The sequence below is a fragment of the Sarcophilus harrisii genome, chromosome 2, assembly GCF_902635505.1.
Source record: "Sarcophilus harrisii chromosome 2, mSarHar1.11, whole genome shotgun sequence".
In the NCBI taxonomy this organism is placed as follows: Eukaryota; Metazoa; Chordata; class Mammalia; order Dasyuromorphia; family Dasyuridae; genus Sarcophilus; species Sarcophilus harrisii.
Window position 1 is genome coordinate 503,323,808 of NC_045427.1, and position 12,499 is coordinate 503,336,306.

General features: G+C 32.0%; 1 protein-coding gene across 5 annotated transcripts in view; it reads right to left on the bottom strand.

Moving 5' to 3' along the window:
• The window catches only part of DMXL2 (Dmx like 2), a 150,628-nt gene that overhangs the window by 101,063 nt on the left and 37,066 nt on the right, over positions 1 to 12,499 (bottom strand). For all 5 annotated transcript variants that reach the window (XM_031955201.1, XM_031955199.1, XM_031955200.1 and 2 more), the window contains exons 7-8: positions 8,717 to 8,892; positions 5,818 to 6,001 (exon numbers count right to left, since the gene is read on the bottom strand). In XM_031955201.1, the coding sequence (XP_031811061.1) occupies positions 5,818 to 6,001; positions 8,717 to 8,892 (360 nt within the window). The remainder of the gene's footprint in view (positions 1 to 5,817; positions 6,002 to 8,716; positions 8,893 to 12,499) is intronic.

Sequence of the window (12,499 nt, forward strand, 5' to 3'; positions counted from 1 at the left end):
GGGAAATCTCAACCTTGCACTCTCAGAATTAGATAAAACAAACCATAAAACAAATAAGAAAGAAATTAAAGAGGTAAATAGAATATTAGAAAAAATTAGGTATGATACATCTTTGGAGAAAATTGAATGGTGACAGAAAGGAGTATACTTTCTTCTCAGAAGTTCAGGGAACCTATACAAAAACTGAACATATATTAGGACATAAAGACCTCAAAATTAAATGCAGGAAGGCAGAAATAGTAAATGCTTTCTTTTCAGATCACAATGAAATAAAAGCTACATTCAACAAAACGTTAGGGGTAAATAGACCAAAAAGTAATTAGAAACTAAATAATCTCATCTTAAAGAATAATTGGGTGAAACAGCAAATTATAGACAAAATCAATAATCTCACTCAAGATAATGACAACAATGAGACATCATACCAAAATTTGTGGGATGCAGCCAAAGCAGTAATAAGGGGAAATTTTATATCTTTAGAGGCTTACTTGGATAAAATAAAGAGAAGATGAATGAATTGGGCTTGCAACTTAAAAAGGTAGAAAAAGACCAAATTAAAAACCCTCAATCAAATATTAAACTTGAAATTCTAAAATTAAAAGGAGAAATTAATAATATTGAAAGTAAAAAACTATTGAACTAATAAATAAAACTAAGAGTTGGTTTTATGAAAAAACCAATAAAATAGATAAACCTTTGGTAAATCTGAATAGAAAAAGGAGAGAGAAAAATCAAATTATTAGTCTTAAAAATAAAAAGGGAGAACTTTCCACCAATGAAGAAGAAATTAGAGAAATAATAATGAGTTACTTTGCCCAACTTTATGCCAATAAATTTGATAATCTAAGTGAAATGGATGACTACCTCCAAAAATATAGGCTTCCCAGATTAACAGAGGAGGAAGTAAATTGCTTAAATAGTCCCATTTCAGAAAAAAGAAATAGAACAAGCTATTAATCAACTCCCTAAGAAAAAATTCCCAGGACCAGATGGATATACATGTGAATTCCACCAAACATTTAAGGAACAATTAGCTCCAATGCTATATAAACTATTTGAAAAAATAGGAAATGAAGGAGTCCTACCAAATTCCTTTTATGACACAGACATGGTACTGATACCTAAACCAGGTAGGTTGAAAACAAAGAAAGAAAATTACAGACCAATCTCCCTAATGAATGAATGTTGATGCTAAAATCTTAAATAAGATATTAGCAAAAAGACTACAGAAAATCATACACAGGATAATACACCATGATCAAGTAGGATTCATATCAGGAATTCAGGGCTGGTTCAATATTAAGAAAACTATCAGTATAATTGGCCATATTAATAACCAAATTAACATAAACCATATGATCATCTCAATAGATGCAGAAAAAGCATTTGATAAAATCCAACATCCATTCCTATTAAAAACACTTGAGAGTACAGGAATAAATGGACTTTTCCTTAAAATACTCAGTAGCATCTATTTAAAATCATCAGTAAGCATCATATGTAATGGGAATAAACTGCAACTATTCCCAATAAGATAAGGAGTGAAACAAGGTTGCCTACTATCAACCATTACTATTCAATATTGTATTAGAAATGCTAGCTTTAGTAATAAGAGTTGAGAAAGACATTAAAGGAATTAGAATACATAATGAGGAAACCAAATTATCACTCTTTGCTGATGATATGATGGTATACTTAGAGAATCCCAGAGATTCTACTAAAAAGCTATTAGAAATAATCCACACCTTTAGCAAAGTTGCAGGATACAAAATAAACCCACATAAGTCATCAGCATTCTTATATATCACTAACAAAATCCAACAGTTAGAGTTACAAAGAGAAATTCCATTTAAAGTAACTACCAACAGCATAAAATATTTAGGAATCTGCTAAGGGAAAATCAGAAACTATATGAGCAAAACTACAAAACACTTTCCACACAAATTAAGTCTGATCTAACCACCTGGAAAAATATTAAATGCTCTTGGATAGGGCGAGCAAATATAATAAAGATGACAATACTACCTAAACTAATCTATTTATTTAGCACTATACCAATCAGACTCCCAAAAAACTATTTTAATGACCTAGAAAAAATAACAACAAAGTTCATATGGAAAAACAAAAAGTCAAGAATTTCAAGGGAATTAATGAAAAAAAAATCAAATTAAGGTGGCCTAGCTGTACCAATCTAAAATTATATTATAAAGCAGCAGTTACCAAAACCATTTGGTTTGGCTAAGAAATAGACTAGTTGATCAGTGGAATAGATTAGGTTCAAAGGACAAAACAGTCAATAACTTTAATAATCTAGTGTTTGACAAACATAAAGACCCCAGCTCTGGGGATAAGAAATCACTGTTTGACAAAAATTGCTGGGGAAATTGGAATTAGTATGGCAAAAACTAGGCACTGACCCACACTTAACACCATACACCAAAATAAGGTCAAAATGGATTCATGACCTAGGCATAAAGAATGAAATTATAAACAAATTAGAGGAACATAGGATAGTTTACCTCTCAGACCTGTGGAAGAGGAAGGAATTTATGACCAAAGAAGAACCAGAGATCATTATTGATTATAAAAGAGAAAATTTCAATTTTATCAAATTGAAAAGTTTTTGTACCAACAAAACTAATGCAGACAAGATTAGAAGGGAAGCAATAAACTGGGAAAACATTTTTACAATCAAAGGTTCTGATAAAGGCCTCATTTCCAAAATATATAGAGAATTGACTCTAATTTATAAGAAATCAAGCCATTCTCCAAGTGATAAATGATCAAAGGATATGAACAGACAATTCTCAGACAAAGAAATTGAAACTATTTCTAGCCATGTGAAAAAATGCTCTAAGTCATTATTAATCAGAGAAATGCAAATTAAAACAACTTTGAGATACCACTACACACCTGTCAGATTGGCTAAAATGACAGGGAAAGATAATGTACAATGTTGGAGGAGATGTGGGAAAACAAGGACACTGATATATTGCTGGTGGAGCTGTGAACGAACCCAGCCATTCTGGAGAGCAATTTGGAACTATGCTCAAAAAGTTATCAAACTGTGCATACCCTTTGATCCAGCAGTGTTACTACTAGGCTTATATCCCAAAGAGATTTTAAAGAAGGAAAAGAGACCTGTATGTGCAAGAATGTTTGTAGAAGCCCTCTTTGTAGTGGCCAGAAACTGGAAACTGAGTGGATGCTCATCAATTGGAGAATGGCTGAATAAGTTGTGGTATATGAATATCATGGAATATTATTGTTTGATAAGAAATAACCAACAGGATGATTTCAGAAAACCCTGGAGAGACTTACATGAACTGATGTTGAGTGAAATGAGCAGGACCAGGAGATCATTATACACTTCAACAGCAATACTATATGATGATCAATTCTGATGGACCTGGCCCTCTTCAACAATAAGATGAAGCAAATCAGCTCCAATAGAGCAGTAATGAATTGAACCAGCTACACCCAGCGAAAGAAGTCTGGAAGATGACTATGAACCACTACATAGAATTCTCTACCTTTGTCCGCCTGCATTTTTGATATCCTTCACAGGCTAATGGTACACTATTTCAAAGTCCAATTATTTTTGAACAGCAAAATAACTATTTGGACATGTATACTAATATTGTATTTAATTTATACTTTAACATATCTAACATATATTGGTCAACCTGCCATCTGGGGGAAGGGGGAAAGAGGGGAAAAATTGGAACAAAAGGTTTGGCAATTGTCAATGCTGTAAAATTTCACATTAGTTATGTTGTGAAAATGTGTTTAACATGATTGATTGCACATGTATAACCCCATCTTAGGGAAAAAGGAAGGAAGAAAGAAAAATTTGGAGCTCAAAATCTTATAAAAAATGAAGGCTGAAAACTATCTTAACATGTAATTGGAAAAAATAAAACACTATTTGTAAACAAAAATAAAATACTGCTGGGAAATGTCTGAAGGTTTTTTTTTCTGACAATTCAGGTGAAAACATCTTCTATATCAATTCTGCTTTACGGTATCAGTGAAAAAACAGGTATAACAAGAAAATACTTCAGAGTAATAAACACAATGCTAGAAAAATAGGCAAACTAACCAAGGTAAAGATGGGGTAGACTTCTACAAAGATTTTGAAGGTTTCTCTTCATGGCAATACTCTGCTATCCATGAAGGGAAATGCACAAGACATGAAAAGTATTAAACACAGTGCTATAGCTAAGGAGGAATAACTAAATTTTACAATTTCACACACAAATATCTCCTTACTCTGAGCTGGTCCCTTTGTATTAACTTTATCTGGTGCTTAAAATGGATGATGCAATTAATCTCCAGTGAATATGTAAAAGATTTGCAGATACTTATTAACAATCAGCTTAACAAATAATTCCAATGGAGTTCCAAGGACCTCTAATAAATGTATAAAAGAATATCTTAATCTTATCTTAAAAATCACATTTGCTTTCAAATATGGCTAATGAAAATAAAAAACATATGTTTTCCAAAAGGTAATGTCTAAAATTTGAGCAATATTCTCCTTGTAAGTAAGGCAAAACAAAGTAAGTCAGTATTACATAAAAATAGAATATATCTTTAAGAATAGACATGTTCATCACTTTTAGTTGAAAGAAATTATTTTTAAAATTTGTTTTTTTTACAAGACAATTGAATTTATCTGTATTTGCTTTTATCATCAGAATAAAAATAGTCAACAATGTGTTAATATCTGAATTGTCATCATTTTACCATGTAATAAAATTGGCCCACAGGCACTAAAAGATCTTAAAATAACATCAATCATCAAAGACAGATTAAGCTATGTTCGGCATAGTTTTAATCGAGAATTTCATATATTAATTGCTAATTCTTTGATATTTGTTACAAGTCAACTGTTAAACTAGAATACCTCACTAATCTCAAAACTCCATTCCCTAATCCTAATGGCTAACATAATATAATGAGCTATAATTAAATTAAAATGAATTCAATCATAATTAAACTTCATTTCTCAATCACCAGATAGTAGCTCTGTTCTTGTGTATTTTTTCATTAAAAGTTAAAAAACAGTTGATTTTTTTTAAGTTAGCCATGGAAATATTAAAAAAAAAAAAAAAAACAGTCATCTAAAGTGTACTAAATAAGTATTTAAAATTACATCAACAAAAACAGCAACTACTCTATGATTTAGTAAATGATCTCTGAAAGGTGCAGTGTCAAGAAATTTATCACCCTCTAGTCAACCTGGCTATAGTATCTCCAAACTTAGCAGGGCTCAGAAAAATAGAAATATGGCCAATCAATAGATGGCTATTAGAAGGCTTTCTAACTGGTAGAACCTTCCAAGGCTTAGGCTTTACACTGATAACAGTCTCCAAGACCCCAGATCATCTCCATGACACAATCAAACATCAGATTAGCGTAAGATAATTATATTTTCCCCACAATGATTTAGCAAGGTAAGTATTTATAGACATATTTTGTAAAGGAGAAAACTGACATTCTGAGTTATATGACTTATCCTATGGCCATAAAGCAAATAAGCAATGGAACTAAATACCTAAGCTACATTTCAGAGCCCTGTGCAAGTCCTAATATTGCTAGTAAACACCCCAGTCAACAAGTCAAGAATATATAAAGAAGTGGGTGTGCTCTTAGAGGTATGAAAAAGATTAAAATCCTTGACTGTTTTAATTTTATACATAGCAGATTCTGTATATAGCTTTGTTTGTGAACTTCCCATCAGATCTTTATCTCCCTATTAAACAGCACACACACACCTGTAAAGTATTGAGGCCAACACAAACACCACAGTACCTCGAGAGCATGTTGTATTCTGTCTTTCTGTCTTCCAGAATGAGAAAGACTGCTGGCAATGCTGGAAGTACTCGTCTCACAAATCTGTTCCCCCAGAAGACAGTCTTCTGGTAATAAGGTTTCTGCCCACAGACGGCAGATGCCATCCTGGCATGAGGTTAATAGCACATTACAAACAGAACCCCTGAAAAAAATAGAAACAGACCAAGATTACCATATATAAATGAATATATGCATGTGTGTGTGTCTATGTGCTCCACATATATGTGGTCTAGATAGATACCATGTGTATACACACATACACACACACACACACTTTTATCTCATCAGTTTAGTCATTATCAGTTAAATACCTAATGTGTGATCCTTCACTTACAAAGGCAATAACTAGCAGAAATGAGGTTTTCCCAGTTGTGGTAATGAATTTATATTGATTCATTCAGGTTGTTTCATCCCAATTCTCTCTTGTGAAGATAACACATACTATTATAAAGAGGGGAAAACATTTGGAGACACAATCTGTTGTCATAAAACAAGTTAATTATTCTTTTAAAAAGAATAATCCAGATAGGAAGGTCCAGCTGCCATAGCTGAGCCCAAGTTCCCAAAATATTCCAAGATAAGGCTTTCAGTATCATTCCATTGAAACTATTCTTTCCAAAATTAAAAATGATCTCTTAATCATCGAATCCAATGAATTTTTGCTTAATTCTCCTTGACCTCTCTGCAAGCTGTGACACTGCCGATCACTCTCTTTGATGCTTTCTTCACTCTAGGTTTATTAGAGCAGGGATGGGGAACGTCCAGTTCTCAGACTGTATAAGGGCTGCCAAATCATCTGCTAAGGCAACTGCAGGCAATGATGACCTAAAAGCTAGGTACAACAACCTCTCACTGCTAGAATTCTATAAGATGATAATTTTAATGGCCCATGAATGATGTTATAAATCTCCAAATAGCTCTTGGCAGAAAAAAGGTTCCCAAGATTCTGTATCCTTCCTCCTAATCCCTCCCAGACTCTTCACTATTCCTATGGAGGACAACACTATCCTCTCAGTCGCTCAGGCTTGCCACCCCGAAGGCGCTCTTGAAACCTCAATCTTTCACCATCCAAGCTGCTGCCGAGACCTAGGGATTTCCCCTTTGCAACAACTCCCAACCCTCCTCTCCTCCGACACTATCACCACTCTACCACAGGTCCTCATTACTTCACATCTGGATTACTGCAATAGCCTGAAGATGAGTCTGTCTGTGTCCGCCTCAAGTCTCTCTCTACTCTATTTCATTCTCCATTCAGCCATTAAAGTAATATTCCTATAGCACAGATCTGATCATGTTTTCTTCCTCAATAAACTCGAGAAGCTTCCTATTTTCTCTAGGAACAAACACATAATGCTCTGTTCAGCATTCAAAATACTAGCCCATTCCTAACATTCCAATCTTCTTATACCTCACTCCCAGACGTATATTTTTTAATCTAGCAACACTAGTCCCTAACTGTTCGATAAATAAAATATTCCATCTCTTATCTCTGGGTATTTTCTCCTTTTATCCTTTGCGCCTATAATAGTCTCCTTCCTCTACTCTGACTACTGGCCTCTTTGAGTTCCATTAAACCCCACTTTCTACTGGAAGTACTCCCTAACCCCTTTTAATTATAGTGCCTTCCCCATTAGTTATTTCTTATTTAGTCTGTATATAGCTTGCTTTGTGTCTATTTGCTTGCATGTTGTAAGCTCCTTGAGGGCAGAGACTATTTATTTCTTGCCTCTTTTTGTATTCCCAGCACTTATCTCAGTACCTGACATATAGTATGTGTTTAAAAAATATTGACTGATTTTACCCAACAACCCCACCATTCAAACATAAATCAAGAAAGTCAAGTCAAAGTTTCCCTAAATTACAACTATGAATATCAAATAAAACTTGGAAGTTCTCCTGTTCTAGGAAAAGGCAAAATAAAAGTACTTTGTTCATGCTACCTTGACAGTTTTCTAAATCATCTAAATACTTCGTGAAAATATTTTCCCTCTCAAAAAAGTATTTTAATAAAACCTGATTCAATTTACAATAAAAGTATTTTGCAAATATACTTGCAATTAAGAAACAAGCTATTAATTTCATATTTGAAAACAAACAAAAACATAAATTAGAAAAACTGAAACTCCAACATCCAATTTCTCCCTACCCCCAATATCTTTGTTGTTAGATTCTCAAAAAAAAAAAAAAAAAAAAAAAAAAAAATTCTCCTCTCCTTATCTTAAAAAAAAATCTGCAAGGGCAGCAAGATGGCACAGCAAGATAGAGCACCAGCCCTGGAGTAAGGAGAACCTGAGTTCAAATTTGGCCTCAGACACTTAACACTTAGTAATGTGCTCGTGTGTGTGTGTGTGTGTGTGTGTGTGTGTGTGTGATCCTGGGCAAGTCATTTAGATCCAATTGCCTCTCAAAAAAAAAATTTTAATCTGATTAATTATCTATGTTAGTCATTTATTTTCATTCCATACTTCCTACTGTTATCTCTAATTTCTCAGGTATGGCTGGTGAAAAGATTCCTAGAAAAGCTTTTATAGTACATGTTTGCTATTTCTTAGCAATCCTTATGGTATTCATGAGCAAATTTAACTAATACCTTTAAAGATATCAGACCATCAGAATATTTCCTTTGAAAAGATTCTATAGTTTGTCTAGGATAAGGAAAGTAAAATGACTATTTTCCTCTATTCCTTGATACCTATCCTTTATAATTATCCAATGCTTTATTAAGTTGTTAGCCTAAATATCACATTCATTTCTCATCATTTGTGCTTTCCTGTTATTTGAAACTCTACCCTTTAAGGCACTGAAAAAAACAGAAATAAGCATTTATTTCACATTCAAATGTAAACAGTTTTCTAACCTGGGCATGAACTTGCTAGTGTTACGCCATGAAAAACCTGTTACAGCTCGAGGATGTGCCAAATAAACAAATGAAAAGTTAGTAAATATCTGCTTTTTTTTCAATTCTTGATGCTCTTGAGGTATAATAGACTTCCAACCAGTCATAGGATACCACACTTTTAAAAGACAATCATCCTGCAGAAAAAGATAAACCAATAAAAAATGAATTTTGCTGTTGTTATTGTTCAGTCATTTTAATCATATCCTGTTCTTTGTAACCCCAATTGGGGTTTTCTTGGCAAAGATATTTGGTTTACCATTTCCTTCTCCAAAATTAATCTAAACATGCACAAATTAGAAATCTTCTAGTGAAGCAGAATATTTAAAAATTAACTAAATAAGACTATGATTTACATAGTATAAACAAACAAAATTAAAAAGTCTCTTCTTAAATGGTTGTAAGAACCTACAAGCAAATAAAAGGCTTATAGAATTTTTCACAGGAAAAGCTAGTATGATGCAATACAGTGGTTGAAAAACACTATTATATGAGTCTGATACTACTTACTAACACTACTACTTTCTCATAACCATTTCTAGTTTTTTAAGGAAGAGGGAGGAAAAAAGTTATTTTTAAAAAGCATAATTTTAAGAAAAAGATAAACATATAAGTTCAAGACTGACAGCTAACAAGGTAAAAGTACAGCTTTAGGGAAACAGATATGACTGGGTGAACACTTCATATGCAAACATCAAAGACCAAGATTTAACTAGGAGAATGTCTCATGTAAAAAAAAAAAAAAAATATATATATATATATATATATATCTCATTTAAAAATTTCCCAAAACTCCCTTGATTCTAAGACTAAAATAAATCTCAAATACAGAGAAAATAATCCTAAAATACCATGTTTAAAAAAAATTAGTCCCTAAAAAAAGCAAATCTAATCAAAGTACTTAATGAACTATGATTTTAAAAGTCATGAAGGAAGATATGAGTTTGAGTCATGTGTATTTAGTGAAGGATATTTAATCACTGAAGCAGAGGCAGAAAATATCTCTTAGTTTTAGATCACAATAGCACCATCTGCTTCAATCAAACCATCTTGGCTCCTCTAACATAAGCAGAGCAGATGCAGACTGTGAAAGAAACCAGCCCAATACTCCAGACCTTTTAGTTCCTTCTTAACCAAAAATATCTTAATGCAACATCTTCAATCCCAAAACATTCTTATCCAAAACTAGAAGTACTCTATTCATCCTCAAACTGCTAAGGGATCCCCAGAATCTCTATATTGATAATAAGGAGCAAGAAGAGCTCTCTGAAGCCCCAACAATTTAACTCAGAATATATTCAATCCACAAACATTTATTGCACAACTGTACATGCCCACTCAGCACTATATTAAGAGATTACAGTCACTGAATTCAATAGGAATACAATCTAATTGTAGGCAGCAAGTTTTATAGAAATAAAAGATACAAAATTCCTACAGCTCACCAAGGGATGGATTTGATGCTGAGTTCCTAAAGGCTATCTTAGTGCAAGCTCTATGAAGATCAGCCAAGCTGTAAATAATTTAAATGTGGACTCAAGAGATTTTGTCATTAAAAAAATCATCTGTCAGTCAACAAATATTTATTAATTCTAGTATGTTCCACTTCAAAACATAAAGATCATAAACGACTTAATTATAGCCATCCATGAAGGAATGAAAGTTATAAATGGCTTTTAGTACTATATGGCCTCCTTCACCCTATTATATGTCTATACTAGAGTAGGCTAAAAGAAAATGAGAGAGAATATTCCAAATCATATAGATTTGTCCAATCCTGTAGGAGTAAGGAAACTATCATAATGAAAATTTTAATTTAAATGAAATCAGATGAAAAGAACCAGTTGTAGATGAAAAGCAGAATAATTTATAATCTCTCAGGAGACTCAGAAAGGTAAATAAAGTATTTGATAAAATTGACTTCGTTATGTGTTCAAAGGGGAAAAAATACATAATTTCATGGGACCAGTATTGGGTCACGTTCTTGAAAAGTATATGCAAAAAGATTACATCACAGCAAGAATTATAGCAACTCTTCAGCTTTCCCATTTCTAAAATAATAGCAAAGTAAAAAGCCAAAAAGAGATCTTTGATCTAAACACTCCTTTCAAAACAACATCAGAACAAACTACACAAAGGTTTAGTTTCATATATAAACATCTTTTTTATCAGTCTGTAGAAATATTCAAGTTAGTTGATAGATCTATAAAATTAATAAGATTTTAGAAGGGCTGGGAGAAGCTAAATAATTATCCAGGGCACTGAAAATCTAAATGATTTACAGGACTTGAATCCAGATATTCCTATCCAAATACAGATGATCTGTCAGGCCAAGCTGCTACTTAGGAATTTATTGTGGATTATTGTTAGATATTATAATTATGTGTAATATATCCTCTTACCAAACAGTAAGTTCCATGAGAACAAGGGTTGTGTCTTAATCAAATTTTTGTATTTATCCTGAATGCTTAAGTAGGTATTTACACATAGGAGATGATTAATAAAAATATTTGTTGAATGAAAAAATTGCATTAGAAATGCAAAACAAAATTTTTAAAGAAATAAATCACAATTGATTCTTCAAATATTATCAATAGAAGACCCAGAGTGAAACTAAAATTTTCTCAACAATATTATGGCTAATAAACACATTGGAGGAATTAAGAGAATAAAACTCAAATTACAGTCGGCCAAAAAAAAAAAATTTATGTGTGTGTGTGTGTGTGTGTGTGTGTAAATGAAAGCAGTAATTAGTACTACATGAAAAATTTTATAATATATGATTTCATCCCAAAAGAAGTTTCTCAACAAAATTAAATATTCTTTTAAAAGAACATGTTTTGATGAGTTTTATAGAACAATAGTATGTAATAGTATAGTGGTTCTCCTAGTTCCTCTCCCTTCCCACTTTTTAAAATTATTTCCTTTGAAATCCTTTGGGTTTTATTTTTTCTAGCTCTGTAAATTAATCCTCTGCTTAATTTGACTAATATAATGCTGAATAATTAAAGTTGTATTGTCATTTTACTTTCATAAAAAACGTTTTACAGTTGTATTCTTATGGATTCTTATGAAATTTCTGTTTCTATCTCTTCCTATTGAGACTTGGGATTTGGTTTTGGGTTTGTTTGTTTTGGTTTGGGTTTTTTTTTTTTTTTGTAATGTACATTTATTTAATACCCTACAACTTTGGTGAAGTTGTTCTTTTAATCAGATTTTACATCAAGATTATCTAAGTAACATCTGAAAAGAAGTATTAATTTTGTTTTCCCTTTACATAAGTTTAATTCTTCAATTGCTTTTTCTTAGCTTTTATTCCTTTTTTATTTATTTCTTCCTATTTATTTTTTACTTATTCCTATGCTTTTCAACATCCTTACCAGAAATGAGTGCTGTACTTTATCAAAAAGCCTTTTCTGTATTCATTGATACAGATTTTATTTTCTTGCTACTAATTTTGTCTACTACACTTCTAGTTTTTCTTATATTAAATCAACCTTGAATTCTTGGTATTAATCCAACCTGGTGGGACCATATCATCTTTTTGATAAGTTACAATAGATTCTTTGCTAATTTAGTTTTAAAAAATTTTATTGATGCTTATTAGGGATATTAATCTAGTTTTCTTTCTCTATTTTTGACTTACTTTGGTTTAAGTATCAAGTCCATATTTCCAGGAGATCATTTCTTTCCCATTTGTGTAAACAGTTTAAAAAAACAGAAATTATCAAATATTTTTAAAGA